The following is a 22,139-nucleotide window of genomic DNA, read 5'->3' as shown; positions in this document are numbered from 1 at the left end:
ATTGTTTTTTGTTTGTTTGTCCATACAATAAAAGTCAGGAGGTCCAGTGATGATTTGGACCCCATTGACTTTCGCCATATGAGCAAAGCATCTTCTTTTGTCACAGAGTGGGCTAAAGTATATTAATGACCAGCACACTGTGTCCTTTCATAATCCAAAGAGTTACTGCTAGCAATTTGGCAATGATAATGGCAAATAACTATTTTATAAAAAAATTTATGAACAACATAATCCGTGCATATTCTGTACATAAATTAGCTTGTTTATGGACCAGCTTTAGCTTGTAAACTCTGGGTTATTCAAACAGACCCTTTTGTTAGTCTTCAGAGCTGGTATTTGCCATCATGCATGTATCATGCACGTATTTACACAGCGCTCACTGAGTCCGTGGCAGTGTGTGTTAGCTGCCCTGGCTGAAGCTGTGAATGTGGCTCAGGTAGTTAGACAGATCCTCCTCTCCCTCCTCCTGTAGATGCTGTTGATAACACTGCAAGAGCCGGGAGGCGTTAGTCTCCATGTGACTGGCATTTGACATGCCCAGGATGATTGTGGTTAAGGACTTGATGTAGTTCTTTGCCAGTGTGAGAGTCTCGATCTTGGAAAGTTTCTTGTCTGTTTTGACATGAGGAATGGCCTCCCGTAGGGCCTGAAAGGCATTGTTGAGTTTGTGCATCCTCTGCCTCTCTCTCTCATTACTCTCCAGCCTGCGGACGTTGCGTTCCTTGGCGCTGCCGTGCAGACGCCTGCGCCGCGTACCCATGCGGGAACCGCCGTTCCTCTCACCCCTCAATGTTCTCCACGTCCCACCCAGCCTCACGGATGCCTCTGAACCCTCCTGCTCGCTGGAACCTGGCTCTGTTTCCAGTGTAAAGTCTGGGTCGTCCTGTTCTGCCCAAGACTGTCTGCTCCGCTTTGTCCCCTTTCCTTTGGACTTCATACTTGACTCACTCACCCACACCCTGGTGTAGGCCCTAGGATATTATCATTCACATTTGATTGGAGGAAATAAACATGCAAAATAACATTATATATCTATATAAACGGCTGTAATGAAGTGGATACTGAAAATGATTAATTACATCTCAAGTGCTCTCTGAATTCTTGGTAAGCTTTAGCTTGTTTTAACATCCTGTAGGCTACTATCTGTCTGTTTAGATTACAAGGCATTCTTCCAGATAATGTGTAATACCCTTCAATAACGTAAGTTACACCAGTGTTAGTTACACTATGGTAGTATCTCATTCATCCCAGGTTAACTGCTATCTGTTCAAAAGTGTGAAACTTTGTCAGAAAATACAGAAAAATCTACTATCGATAATGAAATACAGAAAAGTCAACTATTCATAATGACATTGATATTATTAAGCCATAAATGCTGACATAATTAAACTAGATTCATCAATGCACATTCATGTTGTCTCTATACGTTGTGTCTTATAAGCTGTCAATCATCGCTGGTTTCTGGGGTGGGGAGGGGGGTGGGATAGAGTTTTTGCTTACCTCAAAATAATATTCCACCAAACTCGTGGCGATGTCTGCGCGATAAGAGGCTTGCGATGATAGTTGACGTGTGGCTCTGTGGTCGTCCTGACAGCCGCAGTCAGAATGAAATGATAACGGTCACGCGCTCTACCTGGTCCTGCTCGACGTCCACGTAGCGCTTTTGTGGCCAATCAAAGGAGGGATCCGCTTCGTCTCGAGTCACCCATGAGTTGGCACAAGCATCGGAAATAACGATCTGAAACTTTGTTCACGCTTTCAGATGGTAAAATAGCGGACTGTGATATAGCTGCAGCTACTGCAGGTGGTACATAGTCTACAGTGAGGACTATAAATGCTTTTATTTTAAAGTATAGCTGTGCACGGAGTTACCAATGCAAATCACAGACTGTTGGATTACATTAGTGGGGACTTTCCATTGATCAAGTTGATGTAGCTTAGAAAGAAAAGAAAAGAAAAGAACAATATAGTGTTGTAATATATACAATGGTAGCCTAGGTAGTTTCATGCACAAGTTTGAATTCGAAGGTTGTATTATTTCCATGGTACTTTATCAGGTGAAACACTGTCTAATATTTGCTTAGACCTTTGCATTTCAAATGGCCATATCATTTAAACACCTTCTTGAGCTATATGGTTCTTTGGTTATTATTATTATTATTGCTGTTGTATTTTGGTATAGCCTACATGTGTGTTTTGTCAAAATATCCCTGTAAGGATTATTATTATTCTTTTTCTTATGTTAAAATGTGGAGACACACTGTTTTAAAGTCCTTTTTGGAACCTTTTGTACCTCTCCTATAAGTATCAGGCTTCTTCCTGGAACCTTTATTTGTAGGAGAGTAGATGTGTGCAAAGAACCACCCTATTCATAAACTGTGCTATCAGACAGATCAAACACAGACATGTTTATTTTGTACCTGAGTACGGCGAACCTGTTCGAAGAGTGCCTGCATTAAGAGGAGTCCTTTTGTTCTCATTCGAATCTTCAGTTGTGTTTAATACAATATTTGCAGCATTGCAGAAGGACGACTTGAAACATAATTTTGCATAAGGGATGGATACACATTTTTTATATTTTACATAATAGTGAGACACAAGTAACGTGGCGCTGGACAAACAGGACATTTTCGCATAGTTTCTGGGAACACGTACATTTCACACCTGTTTAATTCACAGCAGATATCCGCTTTAATGTTCCCTCCCCCACGTCACTGATGGCCTTGGTCGAGCAGCGTTGGACACAGGCTGGGTGAGACTGACTCCCTGTTCTGGTCTCAGAGCTGAGACTATGGAAACAGTTTCTATCCCAACCCTCAGTTTATTTAGTGTGGAACCTCCGGTATATACACCACTTACACTGATAACAATCTGCCTGTAAGCAAAGTGCTACAGACAAAGCTTGAAAAACAAAACCATGCTCACAAACAGGCTTAAAAACTAGAAGTAAAGAACTTCTGACCATTCTTACATGCAAATCCATCCAGGTATCCACTGTAGTAGTAGTAGTAGTCTAGTTTATCAGCACTTGGTAGTAGCCTACTGATATATTGCACCCCATGCATAACGCACACTTTTATAGTTTACAACTGTTCAACATTGTGTTCAATTTCAAGATAACTTTTTGATTTGCATATTCCACACAAAGGTATCTTTAAAGTCCTGCTCAAATTTCCCTTGAGTAAATAAGTCACTCATTAGCAACCCCATGCTAAGCGCTACATTCCAGCGAGGGGAGACTGTGAGATGTAAATGACCAATGAAAACACTGTCAGAAGCTTAAAAGGGTGTTTGATGAGAATTTAAGGCCATAAGGGACCATGTACACAAACTATTTTGATTAGTAAACAAACATAATGTTTTATGGGTCAATCAAGGCCCAAAGCTCACAGCTGGCTGCCTTCAAGGCTAAATGCAAAAATAGCTGTTTAAACATGGAGCCTTTCTCTCCTGCTCTGAACACCTGATGTTTCTTCACACAGAAGAGTGTTTAAATGAAGTCAAAGGTAAATTGTTTCATTGAATGAATGTTTATTTGAAGGGTTAGATGATGTCAGATATGAAAACTGCTAATTAAAGAGACCTCATTTTGTTTCCAAACCCTTATGAAGTTGTCTTCTACGTACACAAAAGGAGATATTTAGCAAAATGTTCAAGTTGCTCTTTTTCAAATGACACTTATTGGTAACCTGGGGCTTTAAAGCTGCATAAAAGCATTGATTTGACTTGTGTGGTCTATATAACAAGTGTTTTGGAGTGATGACGTAATTATGTGAATTATGTGAAGGTCACCATGGTCAAAAGAGCAGCGTGAACATTCATCCTGAATTTCCTGCATCATATGAGTTTGAAATGGCATGAACTAGACTAGACCAAAATGATCTGGCATGCTTCATCCAATAACATTATGCTAATAATGTTCTCTGTTTTGCTTCCTCACAATAACGTGATGATAAAAAAATAAAAAACCTGACCATCTAATTTTAGTGGTTATACACACATTTGATTTGCTAATCTGACCTGTAATGTGAGCAAATAGATCACCCATTGATGTCATACTGCCACTTGTGTCATCATCTGTGATCTGACTGGACACAACAGCAGCCAGGGACTAGTGTATTAAAGCCTGACTCACGCAGCATCATAAAAGGGGAAAGAGGGGACAAGTCAGTTTTTCCATGACCCAAAAGCTGGTCAGAAGAGAGTGGGAAAAGTACAAGCTGTTATGTCAGTATGGCTTGAACAGATGCTAAGGAAATGCATCTTCATAATACACATACAGAAAACATCTGCCTATATATACAGTATATATATATATAAATATATAATTGTGATTTGTTTGAATCATTTAATAATAACAAAGCTTATTTTTTTATAATAATACAAATTAATACTATAATTCTTTTTTTTTTTTTTTTTACTTGTGCCCATCCCACATTTCTGGTAAAGATCATTCACTTTTCTTTAAGAATGGCCTGTAATATAAACCATTTAACTCATAATAACATTTTGCAGACCATGCAAACCATTAATAACCACTGATAATTATTAATAATAACTATGTAATGACTTTCCACTGACCAGATGAAAATTAAAAAATTATAATTTAACAGTAACATAGACTTTTCTGCTTTTGAGAGAAAAGCAGGTCAGCATGAACCAATCCTGCAGCTGTAAGGGGATGCTTCAGAGCTTCAGAAGGCATGAATATGTGCAGTAGGTGTCTCCACCTGCTTTGTAGCGTTGGTTGTTTTCTTTATTAATGTGGATTGTGTCAAAACAGGAAATATTCTCTTGCAGCACACACACTCTAGCCTCCGTGCATTACTTGGTAGCAGTAAATATTTGTCTAGCAACACAAGATCTTCTGTTATGACACTTCTTCTAACAGGAAACCTGTAAAACCACTTCACGATCTATCGTTCAGCACACTGTTGGAACCAAACAGGCTTTATATAATTTTCTTAAATTTCAGTTGGCTTTCCTGTATATGTGTGCTGGTTTAAACTTTGTATTTGACTTAAATGTCAGCAATCAATTGCACAGTGCATCTGACGTATTTGGGGGTATATTAACTTGCTTCCTTTTCACTGGTGAGAAGTGATCTTTCTTGTGCAGGCCTGTAGCAGGAGCATTGAGCATTGAGACTCCAGATAAAGACATATGAGGGCAAATTAAATCCCTATTTTTATTTTATTTATTAATTTATTTTAGCTGTGAGGCTACTATATGATGTTTCAGTGCAGAGGGTGAAAAAGCTTTGAAACTTTTTACATTTGACTGAGAGAGAAAAGTCCTTTCAGCAGTTATTGCCAACCACAAAGGAAAAGCTCACCCAAAAATGAACATTTGCTTAAATTTTTCTCACCCTCAGGCGATTTAAGATGTAGATTAGTTTGTTTCTTTAACAAAACAGATTTGGAGATATTTAGCACTGCATTACTTGCTCACTAGTGTATCTCCTGCAGTGAATGGGTGCCGTCAAAACAAGAGTTCAAACATCTGATAAAAGCGTCACAATAATCCACAAGTATATGACTCCAGTCTGTCAATTAATGTTTTTATGAAATACAATAAATATAATATATAAAAAAAAATAAATAATGTTTTATGAAGTGAAAAGTTATGCGTTTGAAACAAATCCATCATTAAAACATTTTACCTTTAAATCACTGCTTCTGACCAAAATACAAATCCTTAAAATAAATCAAATAAAAACGTTAACAATTAAAATAAAATACGTGTTTTTTTTTGTGTTTTTTTTGTTTTTTAAACAGGCAATTTTAATAATATTAATAAAAAAGCTGAATGATGTCCAGTTAAAAAAAGTACAAATTTCTGGATAGGTGTCCATGAAAGTTTACATGACCCTTACTCATAGACTATGGGGGTACGTAAGACAAGAAAGCTTTGAAAACACTGATTCAGAGTTACCGAATCCCTTGATATATCAGTTTTATTAGTTGATTCGGTAAGCATGAAAAACCAGGGAAGTTCTGAATCCTCAGGTAAACAGTTTTTACAGATGGCCAAACGGCCGTACAATCATGTGGAATGCATCAATTATTTTCTCTGGCCCTCTTACTGCAGTGCTTGAATAAATATTGCTACCAAGCATCAGCGAATGCGCAATAGGAAACATTTCCCCACCGTTGTCACTAGGCAACCATGAAACGGATGACTCAGAGAGCTGACTCAATAGGTACTGTGACGAAGTCAGTCAAGAAACACACACTCATTCACTCACTCACCATCTGTATTCACAGAGAGAGGAAGTCTCTCAGTTGAGGTAGAGAACTAATCCCTGCTTCTTTACCTACTGGCTCAACACCTCTGTGTTCAACAGGTGTGTGTCCATCTTCTGACAGCCTCCACCCAGTCTTCTCCACACCCTGTAAATAAATACAAACATACACCAGCAAATACCTACTTACTCGCAAACTTCGTTGAAACAGCCACTTTACAAATAAAGATCCTACATTAATTAACTAAGCATTTTAGCACATTTAATGAACATGTATTCCACCTTTATCAGCTTGCCAATTTCACTAGCTAAATTAACTTCATACTACGTGCGATTAAGCATGTATAAAAATGCATAGATCATTTCAGTGCAAGTTCATACTACTGAATAATCTGCAGTACACACTGTATACTGCTTACTAATTTAAAAAAGTATATATATATATATATATATATATATATATATATAGTATGTGGGAACAATGGGCGTTATACAACAATGTTTCGACATTGTTCTAACAATGACCTCATCACATTGCAAGTGAGTAGCATCCTTTATAATCTTGAAAATAAATATGGTTATTTTTTGTAATTCAGTCTAATAATCATATTTTAACATTTAGGATTCTAATTAAATTGCGAGTAGTGAAAAAATATAACTGTATCATTATTTACATTAACTTGTCATACAGGAAATGTAATGTCAAGTCAAGCACAATGCATCAAGGGATATGGTATTTTAAGAGTTGTGCTATGTGACTGCAGAGCTTCTTTTCTGCAATGATCCAAAGCCAATGGAAAAACATATTTGGGTTTTTGTTAAGGGAACCAGGGCAATGCTATATTTCTGGAATGGCCTACAAAAATGTGTCATTACTGCAGAACTCTATACAGAGTGTGACTAAACAATTAAACAGTTAATACTTGGTTAATATGCAGACTTCATTCTCAATCTGTTAATTAGAATCTTGCATCCTTGACTTCACACCTCCACTTTCCTCATTAACAATTACTTAATAGTAACTGTTAAGACTGATGTAGTTTGGAATCGGTAAAATGTGCTTGGAAAAATATATGACTTGACTAATAATTATGCACTCCCTGTAGTTTTGTAGAAGCTGTTTTGGTCCTTTTCTTTATTGAATAAGGAGTGACTAAATAAAATAACAGCATTTGTTTAGACCAAATTCCACAAAGACTTCCAGACTCACCTCAAGACTCGGTCTGTAAGGTGTTGTGCTCTTTGTCGTGCATTGAACTCAATCAGACAAGGCCCTGCAATGGGGTTGAAACAAGGCAAAGTGTGGCGCCCTCTGCAGGACATTATCCAGAAACACAACCTCAAACTTAGGACACACAGTGGTCAATTGTGAACACAACATCTTATGGAAAATAATAATGGAATCTCAAACTGACTTTTTATTGCATTGTTGCAATTTATGCTTTTCACACACACACACACACACACACACACACACACACACACACACACACACACACACATATATATATGAACAGTAAGTAAACAATGTAAGCATCTCTGCAGAACATAATTGGCACGTATTTGGCACGTATTTGTTGTTGCTATTAAGAGTGAAATATATTTTGATTATACAAGTATAAAACATCAATTTAGCCTAATACCACCACCAGTACTGAGGCATCTTTGCTCTGCTGTCCGACTGTGTGTGGACGAGGGAAGCTCCAGCTCTGAGGACTCATGCACAGGATGTCCATGGTGCTCCTCTGGCAACAAAATCACTGATGCTGGAGTTTGACTCAACACACTCATTCAGCATCAGGATGTTGTTCCCAGCTGGCAACAGATAAATGCACACGCATATACACATATTCATCAGGTCTGAGTGTGCAGCTGGTAGTTCAATCAGACGCATGACAAGAAAGTACAGGGCGCTTCGGGTTTCTTCATCGGGAATTTCGTACACTTGTCATGGTTTTGCTCCAAGCTTCTGAAACCGGAGGCCTAATAGCTACCATTAAAATAACCAGCTAAAAGCACTTAGACAGAGAAATTGGAGCAGATTTAATAAGAGATTATTGCTAAACCAAATCCTTATGTCATGCCCTGGTGCTGTTCATTTCAAAATATGTTTCTAGAGACTAAATACCAATAGCTCTTTGTGATATAAATGAAATCTGACTTATCAGACTTTAGAAACCATGAGACTAGAGTTCTCAGATAAATCATCTGGGATCATTTTTCACGCTTCTCTGTCTTAGAGGGGAATGTGCTCACCCTGAAGGAAGTTGTTGCTCTACAGACCTTGTAAGGGTCCCGAAGCCTAGCATGCTGCCAAAAGGGAGGAGGTTCACTATTTTAAGTGGGTTTGTGATGATCTTCCCACCAAAGTAACACTCCACAAAAAAAGGGGCCCAGAAGCTCATGCTATCCTTTTACACATGTAGAGCAGAATCATCATATCCCTCAAACAGATGATAAGTGACACCAAGCAATCCATGAGAGCTGTGTAATTGGACGCCTTTGGGCTTATTCTGAGCATGCAAATCATAGCCAGTGGCGCGGAGAGTTACATGCCCTACTACAACTGCAACTTCATATGTCTGGAGCCCCAATGCATTCTGGGTAGGGGACAAAAATGAAACGTCAGCCTTGGCTGTCGTAACCTTTTTTGGAAAAGTATGGAAGTGCCTCGTACAGCAGCTCTGGTGTACAGACGGCCTGAATAGTGTGAGTAATTCAAGATGGATTTGTAAACACAAGTATATTACCACCTTCTGCTTAAATTAAAACACATGTTGTACATTGCATCATTAATTTATGTGTTTATAAATCAGCCCAGGGGCCTGCCAGTAAAATTTCAGGTCATTTGAATTGAACACAGAATAAATATCACCACATCATTTCATTTGAAAATGACCATATCATTTTCTCAGTTTTAGCTCAGCATGTAAACTTCAAATCCCTCTTTTTTATTTAATAATAATAAAAACATATATATTCATTTAAATATTGTTTAAATTAAACATATTTTATTGACCCCTGATTGACCCTACCCTGATTAGAACAAACAGTAATTTAAAGGGGATGTTGGTTGTTTGCCATTTAAATCAAATATTTAAAATATAAATACCTTAATATTCAACTGTGCAGCAAGAGTCCCCATAGTGCATCCTAAGGGGAAGTGTCTTCATGTGTGGCTCTAAGATTTCAAATACAACTTGACAGAGGATTGAGAATACAATCTATTTTAAATTATTTCTGTTTAGCTGCCCAGGAGATTGCACATACATGGGCAGGGACGTTCGGTAGATTTCTCTATATGCTGTGTCACTATAATTTAAAAATAAAGAAGCGCTGTCAGTCTCGGCAGTCTGCCTGCCCTTGCTCTGCAATCATGGATCAGGTTTACAGGTCCTGTGGGTGAAAGGACATACAGACAAAATGATTAATGTTTTATTTGATATTCCACAAATCACTTTATTCAGAAACACTATTGCAGTATGTACATATTCTGAGCTGCGTTTATGCATTTACATTTATCAGACACTTTTATCCAAAAGTTTTGTTTTTTTTTTACCTTTATGTGTGTTCCCTGGGAATTGAACCCACAACCTTTTGCACTGCTAATGCAATGCTCTACCACTGAGCCACAGGAACATTTATGCAAAAATAAAATTATATATGCCCAGTAAATTATATAATGAACACAGACCATATATCATAATAAACTATCTGCTAAATAAATAGAAAACCAGTTATTTTGCAAAAGGCACCCATAAATCATTGAAATCATCTGGATCAACTTGTCGTGAGTTTCATTAATAACTTTCATTAAGCATGTTAACTCACATTACTACATGATACAATACTAATCATATCATTAGTTTCATTTAGTCTGTTGTATGGTGTGATATAGGAATGTATGGCAATAAAAGAAAGAAAGAAAGAAAGACTTCAAAGGAGATACATTTTTAAACAATATTTTAATTAAAGATCAAAATAAATCCTATATAATAACATCTTTTTTTCTCCTTTGATATTGAGTCTAAAGTGTTGGCTCACACATCTGCAACCTTTGCCCTATAATCTCTAATACTGGTATATTTTACTCACTGAGGCTTTCTATTTTTCCCTCTTCTCTATGTTTACAGGATAGAGTTTATGCAAAGAAAAAGTCACCTGTTTTGACGTCTCACTTACTGGCGCACTAAAACTGCCAGATCTGTACCAGGCTGAGAACATGGATGTGATCTAAAATTAGAGAATGGGTAAAAATAAACAAATAAATAAAAACATTTACAGGATGAAATGCAATAAGAAATGCGATGCCATATTTGTGTCATGGCTGTATGTAGCCTTTCTGCTAAGTGTGAAGTCCATCCAATAGATACTGTTATACTCATAAAACTAGAGCCAGGGAAACCCCAAAGGTACTGTACAAGCAGAGGGACAGTCACTAAGTCATAATCAAACTGGCATGCTCTGCTCCTGTTGCATGGCTGACTGCATTTCGGTCCAAAACTCACTTAGTGAAAGATACTTGGGACCACTTCAACAGACTGACTGATCAGTATAGCACATTTCTCAATTAGCACTATGCTAAATGTTGTAGCATTCTTTGAAATCATAAAGAACAAAACTGGCAATGGAGAGCATTCCACAAACAACAGATGCTGTGACTTTACACGCAAACATCAATTCCCATAATGCCAAGTGGATGCAATATTAATAGGAGACAAGCATTGTTATATTAATGTTGCGAAATTGACAAACAGTATTGGCTGATTTGTGTGCTAAGCACAGACGCACAGCGACTTAAAAACGTTTAAAAATCATCATTAGCTGTATTTGATAAGCTTGTTTATGCATTGCTCATATGGCTGCCTCCTTTTACAATCAGAACACTCTCAGCAATAAATCCAGGTCATCAAAATATCGCTTATGGCATTTATAATACATTCATAATCAGTCTGAATACTGATATATTCAGCTTTATGGAATACAACAGACTATTCTAAAGAATATTTTTGTCCATACAATAAAAGTCAATGGAGACCAAAGTTGTTTTTTCATTGTATGGATAAAAACATTTCTTTTGTCTGTGTTCTATGTATGTGACAACTTGAGGGTGAATAAATGATGCCGGAATTCTAATATTTGAGCGAACTGTGTCCTGTTTTAAGTAAAAAAAACAGCTTGCAAGGACTCTTTCTGCATGTCAGCATGGCACTGGAAAAGACCGGGAGCTCATGGGGGGGCTTTTCTAAATTCCAGTGGCACGAAACCAACTGCTCACAGGTTTTGTTGGATAAAGAGTACATGAGATCCACAGTGTAAAGTGTCCAACTCTGTGGCATGATACATGAGTGTTGTTACACAACTGTTCCAAATCTTGGTGATCTCATTGTGCAGGTCCAAGACTCTGTCTGGACTCTTGCCACTTTTACAGGCCCCCAAGGGGCATATCAATGATCAGCACAAGAGGAATTCGCAGCCTGGCAAGAAAGGCTGCTCAATTAGCGCCCTTCATGTATTTCACAGACATGGAATTAGGGCAGTCTATGGGCACATCACTCACGTGCAGGGGGAATCGTGGGATAGGAGAGACAGGTGTTGCGTAAGATCTCGTTTAATCTGTGTGTAAATCAGACGGTGAGGAAGAATGCCCAAATGTGCTCTAAATGAGTTTGTTTTGTGCGTGTCTTCAGATTTACAGCTAATGATGTGATCTGGGCCGAGGTCACCTTAGGGTGTCCATACATGCACACACAAACATTCCAACCCTACACACACACTCGGTGTTGAGTGATTGATGCTAGGGAAGAGGAGGGACAGGAACTGAAACTGAGCCGGCCGTCTTGGCTAAATCTGAGAGTCCCATCGGCATGCTTCCATCACAGCTGGTCAGCTGGAAATAGATAGAGATGCAACTAAACCCGAGAGACGGGTAACAGCACAATCTGTTTACTCACTTATGATAGACACAATCAGATTTAATTAGAGACAGCTTTTGAAAGGTATTCCCATCCTGAGAATCCCTCATTGTATATGTCTAATGCTCTGATGACAATGCCGTTGGCACATCAAGAGCAATTGATGATACATCAGACAAGTTGTAAATCTATCAAGGGAGACTTAGTGAGAAATCTCAGCCTGTTACTGAGAACCTTGGTATGGGAAAAAGCGTCTCAAAATAAAACAGGGTGTGCTCCAGACATGTAATGATTTAATACAGTAATTGCAAGACATTGCTCACTTATCAGCTTAATAATCATTTCTTTTAACAACCCCCTCGCAAACTGAACAAATATTAATGAAAATTACCACAGGAATAAACAAATGCATGGGTAATTAACGCACATCTTAACATCTCAATTTTAAAATTGTGTTTACCAATTCACCATTTAACTTCATTTCCAAAACCGTATGACTTTATTAAACACAAGAGAGGGCAATCTTTCAACTAAATAACGAAATAAATATATCAGTAAGCTTCTTTTTTAAATATCGAATTTTGAGTAGAATTTTCATTTTGAAAGGCACCCGTTCCCCGATCCATCATCAATATTTTTAAATGGTCCTTTGATGCGACAAATACATTTGTGTGACAAAATACATGTGAAAATAATGAAGTATTTCCCAAAAGCATCAGCTACCTACTCTCCTAGATAAAAAAATTAAAAATAATGTGCAAAATCCTTACTTTTAGGTACAACACCTTATTTACGCAAAAAGCTTTCTAGTAGTACCTCTAAGGGTACAAATACTAAGCGACTAAAATGCACCTTTTAGGGGTAAGTAAGGTACAACAGCTGAACATGTTCAGTTATTAAAAAGAGTTGGCATGATACATTCCATAAAAGATGGAATATACACTCTCCAGCAATGAACAAGCAACACAGTTTTGGCCCAAAAAAAAGTAAAAGCAATGTCCTTGTCATGAAATATACACATTTACATAGTAATTAACACTGTTCTTAAAACAAGACTCAATTAATATTTTCAATTGTTAAATTGCACATTATGAAATTATACCAAATAATGGTATATTATAAATGACATTAACTCACCAGGTAAAATCTGTTCTTCGTCCATTTAAAAAGCATTTCTAGTATCATAGGGTTCCAGACACTCTTCAGTGCACCTGATGTAACATAAACAAAGACAAAGAAAACAGTGTTATTGAGAATATGAAAAGCCCAGCCCCGATCCCACTCAAATCCCTGTCACTCAGGAAACATGGCCTTCCTGCAAACAAGAGGTAGTATGGAGCCGGACAAGGCCACAGGGGCAGGTAGTGGGCTGGAAGGATGTTTTTGTCATTGCTTTGGCCCCTGGTTGGCAGAAACACAGGCAGGCAGACGTCCATCCTCAGGAAAAGAGCCTGTGGAGGAAGTGAAGCTGACGTCACAGTCGCACACAGTCCGTCTGCTGTAGATCAGCACGTGCACAAAGACAAAGCTATCGGTAGAGTCACGTAAACACAAAAACAGGTGGATTTCATCTGATTGTGCTTCAATACTGTGATCAAGCCTTCAGCCTTTGATCTGCGAGGAAGACAAACATATTTTTCAGAGCAAAATTCTCCACGGAATCTATTTCACAGCTACTGCCTTTAAATCATATTGTAAAGGCACACATCCAATAATGACAGTGAAGCAATAACAGGATGTTTACAAAGTTATTCACTTTAAGTGAATGAAACATAATGGTTGAACCAAATATAACCCACTGATATGATTTACTATAAATCATACGATTTGTGTGTGTGTGTGTGTGTGTGTGTGTGTGTGTGTTTGAGCCAGTAGCTCGTGATGTGCTTTACTCATGTAAAAATTCTAATGGGATGTACTTCTGTTTCCTGGACAGGTCAGGTGGTGTAAAGGACACAGCTGTAGCTGGCATACGAACACTGGTGGTTTTTCACATCATGTAGTGATGTTCAGACTGCAGGTTTTGCTGTTATAATCAGTGAAGATACTGTTGCAAGTGAAGGCCTCTGAATTTCCTCAGATCCATTGAGAAATGGCTATGATAGATGTTTTGACTGACTGTGATATTTCAACTGTCATTAATGCATGTAAAGGTAAAGTATGAATGACGCTCCAATGAACAATACTGTGAATAATACAATGAGAGTTTATTCATTATTATTTTGTCAGAATATCCATGGTGATTTTTTATGCTTTGTAATTTGTATTTTTTTAATTTGACTTTTGCAGCAAATGATTCTTTCAGCCCAAAGACATTTTTTGCAACAATAGGCTTGTCAAAGAAGTCTCCTCCTGAGACAGAGAAGGTCTTTAAAATGCTGGCTCAGGATAAGATTGGGCTCATTGAACAGGACGAGCTACAGATGAGTAATTTGCCTAATTACTTTTTTTCATATGTTTACTGTTACTACCAGTAACAAAACAATATTTCAAGAATAGTCCTCCAGACTTCATTTTCAGTACAACTGATAACTGATACACATTTGTAAAACAAAGCAGAGAGAGTGTTCACTGTGTGATACAAGAGACATAAAAGTAGTGGTGGTTTTAGTTACCTGGATAAGTGCACTTGAGCCGAATACTCTACTTGTTCACTTACTCTATTGTGATTCATTTTCAGGTTGTTGCTGCAGAACGTCTCTAAAAGGGCTCATGCACTTACAGCAGCTGAAACCAAGGCCTTCCTCAAGGCTGGAGACTTGGGTGGGTATGGAAAGATCGGCTGGGGAGGTTGACATATAAAATACTGAGATCTCCTAATTTCCTGTATTTTCAGCCCTTTTTTATGCTCACTGAGACCAGCTGTGACTGTCAAACATGGCAAAGAAAAAGATTTTGCGAGTGGGGTCTTGTCAGTAGTTTTCAAAGCTGAATTGTGTTCTGTCTTGTATGTCTTACTGTAATCTTGTATGAACTTCTACAAGAGAAAATAAAACAAAATAAAACTATTTCAACAATATTTATTGCATGTATATTTTGTATACTGTATATTGCAAACAAGACATCTTGAATAGATATTTTTATATTTTATTTTATTTTCAATTTTATTTATTATTTGAGTTGTTTTGCATACTTTTACAATAAAAAAGAAACACTTTGGCCTATTCATTAAAGTGTTTAGTGAAATAGCCTTCTTTTAAGACAAAGAAGTGTTTTCATATTTCCCAGTAATCTGAAACTCTGAAACATTTGCTTCTGTTCATGCCTCCAGCTGTCCCATAATTTTACTGCATGTATAGAATATATGGTGCAGAGACTGTAAATGGGTTGAGCCACCCCACCCTTTCCTCCTCAAAAAAATAAAATAAAAATTATATATATATATATATATATATATATATATATATATATATTCTTACACATTTCTCTGGTGAAAAATATCTTGAATCAAATTAAATAATAACCGCTAAGTATCCTAATGAGATAAGTCTTTAAAAGGTTTCAAATTATGACAGTACAAGGCTGAATGGGCAAAATATTACAACCTTTTTTTTTTTTTTTTTTTTTTTTTAAATCTGAGAATTATGGTGTGAAGAATTATTTTATATATATATATACAAATGACATTGCACACATTTTCATGCAAATACTTGGAACATATGTGTGCTAGGATGTCCGACCTATGTTTCCCATAAGGACTCAGAGCATCCCCTTTTTGAAAGGATAAAAATAGAGCTATATGACTAGTGGACACTTTTTTTTTTAAACTTTACCTAGCCTAAGCATATGGTGTCTGTTACAACCCCAGACACAAAAGTATAAAAGCCAGGCCCATGGGTGCTTGGGTAGTCGTCATACATCTGTGGAACAGTTCCCAGTGCAGCGCAAAGGTGAGTTTACCAGAGACACCTTGAGGATCATACACCAGGGGTTGATGAATTTCTCTAATCACCATGGAATATAATTAACGGGAAATGGAGGAATAAAATAAGGATGTAAACGGACTTGCAGCAGGACTAAAATTGTGAAAGTACATCTCTTCAATTAACCAAACCAAGGACCATACTTTCTGCTTACTTTCTTGAGTTTTTGGATGAAAAAAGCTTGAAATTATTTTTGATTGATTTTTTTTAACGTCTTTTTGTTGTTGTTGTTGTTGTTGTTAGTGGTGTTTTTCATTAGGCAACCTCACATGAGCTCACTGAAATCATATTTTAACTGTAAGAAGAAGTTTAACTCTACTGGGAGAATTGACAGGAATTTTAAAAGGGGTTATTTGAAATCACACTAAATGTTCCAGTTAATTTGATGTTACACTAATTTAGTCCAAATTCACTGTCAGGAACCTTTATGCATCTTAATGCATCTTTATCTTGTTTGGGTCTAATTTCCAGATAAATCAAAATGGCATTTGCTGGAATTCTCAAGGACGAGGATGTGGCTGCAGCTCTTAAGGATTGCTCTGGTAAGATATCTGCTACAAAAAATGATAGCTTATTGTTTAATTTGGTGATTTTTAATATGGTCTCTGTTTTATTTAATACCAGCTGCCGACTCCTTCAACTACAAGAACTTCTTTGCCAAGGTTGGCCTGAGCGCAAAGACTCCCGATGACATCAAGAAAGCCTTCTTCGTCATCGACCAGGACAAGAGTGGCTTCATTGAGGAGGATGAGCTGAAGTAAGAAAGCAACAGACTTTGAATGACTGAACTCATTCTTTTGCATTTATTATATTATTCTATAAAGGCATATTTCTTAATGTTCTTTTTTATTCTCTTCAATGTTCCCAGACTGTTCCTGCAGAACTTCTCCGCTGGCGCCAGGGCACTCACTGATGCTGAGACCAAGGCCTTCCTCTCAGCTGGTGACAGCGATGGTGACGGCAAAATCGGAGTTGATGGTACTTAATCTTATATTCAGAATATTTACGAGTTTAAGGCACTGAGGATACAAAACATAACAAGATGATATATGGTTAAACCATGAATTCTGGTGATGCAATCAAACTTAAAAACTTTTTGTTACAGAACATTTTCAATGCTTTCTTAATAAGTCCTAACATTAACTGATTTGTCATCTTTTATGGTGCTTTTTTTTAGTTACATTTATATTTATATTTAAAGCAGGTCAGCAAACCAACTAGCTGAACCAATAGAACTAATAAAAAGTGCAGTAAATCCTCATAAAAAAAACCATGCATAAATCATTGTTCAGTTTTGTCATATGTAGTAGGCTATAAATGATTGAATGATGTTGAGATAGAAGGTGCCTCTAACTTTAAACTGCTTGAACTGAATGAATTGTTCAAATTAACAGTGGTAGACTTTTTTCTAACTGTTTTTTCTTTATGAATGTCTCTCCACAGAGTTTGCTTTGCTTGTAAAGGCCTAAGCCTTCATGGACCCTTGTCTTTGGAACCAGAGCTCTGCTAACCTATCATCTTTTTTATATTTATTTATGAATGCCCTGCAAACTCCTTACAAAGAACGCACGTTCAATGTCTTGAAAAGCTATTTATTATTAATGTTGTTTCATTGCATTGTATTGTTCTGTAAAAAAAAAAAAGATCCTTCTTTGTGCAAACTTAAGATCTCTTTTGCACTTTAAGGAAATAAAAATCCATTCGATTTAAAACAACTTTCTCTGTTCAATATCTTCCTCTGAATTGTACATATAAAAGAACTGAAGGCATCCTAATTTTAACATTTCCAGCGTTAAAATTCCATGGTGATACATGTAAAGGAAGCACAGACATTAACACTTGATTTTTGTAAGCAATATCAGTGATTAGTGTAGACATAGTTGAAAATACAGATATATAAGCAATTCCTAAATATAAACATGTAACGATCCCTGTCCAACACAGGGACTCACCATGAAGATTTGTGCACATGCTCAAATGAATGCCCTCACAATCAACAGGAAGTGAGCTACTGAACCTTGTGCAGACTACAGGCATCACTTACAGCTCTCAGTGACTGAGTGAGCATGTCACTTTATACTTAGATCCCAAAGACATATCAAACACAGCTCGACCTGAGCAAAGCAGGAGAAGCTGACTCTCTGAATGCTGGAGTGTGCTAACAACACAGTGCAATTGCCATACTACTGAAAAACAGTATTGAATTGAAATATCTCATAGCCAAAGAAAGCTAATATATAAAAGTTCACAAACTCTATCTAACAACATAGTCTAACAATAATTACATATATATATATATATATATATATATATATATATATATATATATATATATATATATATATATATATATATATAGTCTTATAGCCTAATCTTATTAATATTTCATAGAAAACGTTCATAATTTTAATCAATTTAATTGTAAAGGATTAGCTATTTTGAAATTGCTTTGTCTATTTTATTAATTTAAACTTAAAGTTATGTTCGTTTTCATAATTTAAAGAAATGCTAAAAACATGTTTAAAAAATTCTAAAGTCAAATATTATAACAAATATATTTTTTCATATTTTAATATTATTAGGCTATTATGGTAGCCTATTAATATTAAGATTTTTAGTGGCTTTACTGGGTATCAAACAGGTTAAAATTTGAGAATTTGAATCTAATTGTAACAATTTTATGATTTCTTTTTATTTTACACTGAGCCCACATTTTACATTTTACATCCAAAGCGACTTAGAAAAGAGGAACTAAAGCAGTGCATCAAAGAGCCAACAATATGCATGATATACCAGGTTTATTCGACATAAATATGGCATTTGTAATTGTTTGTTAGACAATAACTGTTAGGCCTACTAATTATTTATTAGACAATTAGATTACGGAGCAAGCTAGAAAAGACCGTTTTGATGAATGAAAGTCAAGTCAAGTCCAAGGGTTAGCGACGTTTTAATTAAACATAATCAATCATTAATAATAATAATAATAAAGTTTCTCTGTAAACAAGGTTCAAATTCAAGGTAGACGCTGTTTTATCATTGGTCTTATTCACACAATAGCTAGCCCATCGATTGAATGACTTGATTTGAAAAATATGGCTATAGAAAGCAGTGGTCAAGAGAAGCGCAAATTCAAGAAACAAGGACCAACAGCTAAAATCACCGAGTAGCCTTTATGTTCGTGTCAAATAAAATTGCCCTGTGAGTTTGCATTTACCTTATATTTCCAAAGAAAACAAGTAAGGACTGAAAAAAGTGTTATGGGCTCGTATGTGATTCACGCGCTTCCTCTTGAAGCTCCAAAGCGCGTGAGGTGAAGCGCGTGAGGTGATTTGCTTCAGTCACACAACTGCAGAGCGAACTCTGTTTCTCTTGAGGTAAAATGACCAAAACTCTTCCCGTTCATCTTCACATACAGAGTGCTTTCATCCAAATCAGCATCGTATATTATTAGCCGACGCGATATTAAGGACTTATACATACGTACCTTTTTAAGCATCTTCATTTAAGTGCATATAAATAGAACAGCCTGACTACTGGACAAGTTTTTCAACCAACTGCCCGTCATGCGGTGTCCATTACATTATGCCTTATATTTCGGTTGAGTAGTGGTATATAAGGTGGAAGCCACGGAGCTGGTGCTCACTGCAGTAGCCAGTTTCATCCCTGCGAATCCAAACCCAAACCCTAAAGACAACCAGAGGTGAGTGTCTTCACAGATGAAGCTACAAGAGCTCAGAATATCTCGCAAGGAAGACAGAAAAAAGACAGACAGCAAGGGCCACATGACTTCTGACTGATCTGAAGAGGATGTGTTGATCTATTAAGTCTCGGCCACCTGGCGTGGGAATAATTTGTGTCTTGGAGTTTGGACGTGTTGGGATATCGCTCTTTATTAAGCGGTTTGATTACGCCAGGACTGGGTGGGATTTATCATAACACACTGTGTGGTTAAAGACATATGCAATTAATATGACTACTGTTGACCATTTACCAAGCCTATGGGAGCAAATCATTTCTGATGATCTGTTATATGGATGGAATATTATGAAGTTGTTGTTGTTTTTTTATTAAATTGAAATATATGTTTATGTATAATTCTATATAGCTATATTCAAAGTAATATATACAAACTGAAGTCAAATTAAACCTCTGACATTTTTTAGGCTAATCATGGCATTCGCTGGAATTCTGAAAGATGCTGACATCACTGCAGCCCTGCAGGCCTGCCAAGGTAACCTGTATGTTTCTGGACCATCCCATTGACCTACAAGCTAAAGCGAGAACATCAGTTTCATGTTGTTCCAAACCTCCGTGACTTTCTTCTTTCCGTGGAACACAAAAGGAGAGCAGAATGCTATAGGGACTGACAGCCTCAGTCACTATTCACTTTCATGTATGGACTAAGATGCAATGAAAGTGAATGGTGACTGAGACTGTCACTCTGCCTAACATCTCCTTCTGTGCTCCACGGAGGAAAGAAAGTGGTGTGGATTTGGAACAACATGAGGGTGAGTAAATGATGACAGAATTTTCATTTTAGGGTGTCAACATCAGTGTAAACATCATTCGTTAGAGTACAGAGCTTGAAACTGTGGAAAAGCAATTATGTTCTTCTTGTAGTCCTTCCGCCGCTTATCTCCACCATTATGCTAAAAAATTATGAAATTACCTTCCAGCTGCTGACTCCTTCAACTACAAGAGCTTCTTCACCAAGGTTGGTCTGTCTGCCAAAACTCCTGATGACATCAAGAAGGCCTTTGCTGTCATTGACCAAGACAAGAGCGGCTTCATCGAGGAGGACGAGCTTAAGTAAGTCTGGTCTTATTACACATTTTCATATTAAATAAACAATTTTTTACTATTTTAAAATCGTCCCCTTGGAATTATAAGGTTTTATCTGACATTTTTGTCAAAATTTAGTTATTCACATATTCTTATTCAGTGACAACTTATTTATATTATGTGATATACATTTTGGGACTTTTTATTTAAATAAACAACAAAGTTGTATCTATACAGTCGAATGGAATGCAAAAGCTTTGAAGCTCAAAATCTCAAAACTACTCGGAATGCAGATAGAACCTTATAATTCCAAGGGGGCGAAATAAACTACCTTGAACAAAACACTTAAGGGTGATTGCCCGCTTGTGCTTTTCAGACTGTTCCTGCAGAACTTCTCTGCTGGTGCCAGGGCACTCACTGATGCAGAGACAAAGGCCTTCCTGAAAGCTGGAGACTCTGATAATGATGGCAAGATTGGAGTTGATGGTGAGGAATTTGCTTCTTGTTGAACTGTATGTTTTCACTGAAATATCATTCCTGCAGCTCCACCAGAATGTCTTCTGATGAATTCTTTCTCCTTAATTTTACAGAGTTTGCTGCCCTGGTCAAGGCATAAATGGCACCTGACCAACAACTTTTGCTGACAATCAGTATTGTAACCTGAGATCTCCACTTTTTTATCGGGGTGGCTGATTTTTATACAAACAACTCTAACTGTCCACTCCCATGCTGCACCCGGTCCACAATGACTGTCAACGTCACGCGGTCTTTCACGTTGTAGATATGCATGTTGGTTTCTGTAAAATCTCTGATGCTGTTTTTGGGAAAGGACAATGAGAAAATAAACACTATTTTTCATTTTTGAGTCTGTCAATTCACTGCCATTTTAGCTTAACATTAAAAAAAAAAAAAAAAAAAATATATATATATATATATATATATGCTATATATATATATATATATGTTTTTACTTTTTCATTTGAAAAAATTCTCAGAATTTTTTCTCTCTCAGTAAGTAGGCTATGTGTTTTAACAAAAGAACTTAGGAACTGAACAACCAAAATAGCACATAAAGAACTGACAATGAACAGAGAAAAACACAGAGCTTAAATTCACTGAAACAAAACAAAGTAAAAGGACATCAAGTGCAAACACTTATTAAACAATGAGGAACCATGAATACAAAGGAAACTGATCTAGAAACAGTGAAAACTCTAAGTCAAACTAAAGCAAGCACAAAATACAGATGACCTGTTAAAATCAGTTATGCAT

General features: G+C 36.8%; 3 protein-coding genes and 2 long non-coding RNA genes across 6 annotated transcripts in view; 2 read left to right on the top strand and 3 right to left on the bottom strand.

Annotated features, from left to right (window-relative positions):
* The window catches only part of LOC132121402 (parvalbumin-2), a 318,907-nt gene extending 301,128 nt beyond the window's left edge, over positions 1-17,779 (top strand). Inside the window, exons 1-5 of one of the 2 annotated variants that reach the window (XM_059530747.1) lie at positions 16,005-16,049; positions 16,554-16,624; positions 16,707-16,839; positions 16,951-17,060; positions 17,526-17,779. In XM_059530747.1, coding sequence (XP_059386730.1) covers positions 16,564-16,624; positions 16,707-16,839; positions 16,951-17,060; positions 17,526-17,551 — 330 coding nt within the window. In that variant the 5' untranslated portion in view covers positions 16,005-16,049; positions 16,554-16,563 and the 3' untranslated portion in view covers positions 17,552-17,779. Of the gene's footprint in view, positions 1-16,004; positions 16,050-16,551; positions 16,625-16,706; positions 16,840-16,950; positions 17,061-17,525 lie in introns of those variants that run through there. The other variant, XM_059530748.1, reaches the window with a different exon arrangement.
* Positions 43-1,904, bottom strand: LOC132121395 (class A basic helix-loop-helix protein 15-like). Its single transcript, XM_059530736.1, has 2 exons — positions 1,501-1,904; positions 43-971 (listed from the first exon to the last, which is right to left on the bottom strand). Exon 2 carries the CDS (start codon positions 935-937, stop codon positions 401-403), a length of 537 nt encoding a protein of 178 aa, XP_059386719.1. The 5' UTR covers positions 938-971; positions 1,501-1,904; the 3' UTR covers positions 43-400.
* LOC132121034 (uncharacterized) lies at positions 5,772-13,506 on the bottom strand. Its single transcript, XR_009426216.1, has 3 exons — positions 13,297-13,506; positions 9,357-9,640; positions 5,772-6,392 (listed from the first exon to the last, which is right to left on the bottom strand). It is a non-coding gene; the product is annotated as an uncharacterized LOC132121034 (long non-coding RNA).
* LOC132121403 (uncharacterized) lies at positions 16,644-19,488 on the bottom strand. Its single transcript, XR_009426268.1, has 2 exons — positions 19,300-19,488; positions 16,644-17,101 (listed from the first exon to the last, which is right to left on the bottom strand). It is a non-coding gene; the product is annotated as an uncharacterized LOC132121403 (long non-coding RNA).
* A 157-nt stretch (positions 19,489-19,645) lies between these two features.
* On the top strand, positions 19,646-21,725 carry LOC132121401 (parvalbumin alpha-like). Its single transcript, XM_059530746.1, has 5 exons — positions 19,646-19,785; positions 20,249-20,316; positions 20,762-20,894; positions 21,244-21,353; positions 21,458-21,725. Exons 2-5 carry the CDS (start codon positions 20,256-20,258, stop codon positions 21,481-21,483), a joined length of 330 nt encoding a protein of 109 aa, XP_059386729.1. The 5' UTR covers positions 19,646-19,785; positions 20,249-20,255; the 3' UTR covers positions 21,484-21,725.
* The last annotated feature ends 414 nt before the right edge of the window (positions 21,726-22,139 follow it).

The sequence above is a fragment of the Carassius carassius genome, chromosome 39 (assembly GCF_963082965.1).
Source record: "Carassius carassius chromosome 39, fCarCar2.1, whole genome shotgun sequence".
Lineage (NCBI taxonomy): Eukaryota > Metazoa > Chordata > Actinopteri > Cypriniformes > Cyprinidae > Carassius > Carassius carassius.
Note: the sequence above shows the minus strand (reverse complement) of the source record. Positions and strands in the feature narration are given on the sequence as shown.

Coding starts and splice junctions, on each gene's coding strand:
- LOC132121401 (XM_059530746.1), top strand. CDS start 20,256: ATGGCATTCGCTGGAATTCTGAAAGATGCTGACATCACTGCAGCCCTG. Junction 20,895..21,243: donor ATCGAGGAGGACGAGCTTAA/GTAAGTCTGGTC, acceptor TGTGCTTTTCAG/ACTGTTCCTGCAGAACTTCT. Junction 21,354..21,457: donor TGGCAAGATTGGAGTTGATG/GTGAGGAATTTG, acceptor TTAATTTTACAG/AGTTTGCTGCCCTGGTCAAG.
- LOC132121395 (XM_059530736.1), bottom strand. CDS start 937: ATGAAGTCCAAAGGAAAGGGGACAAAGCGGAGCAGACAGTCTTGGGCA.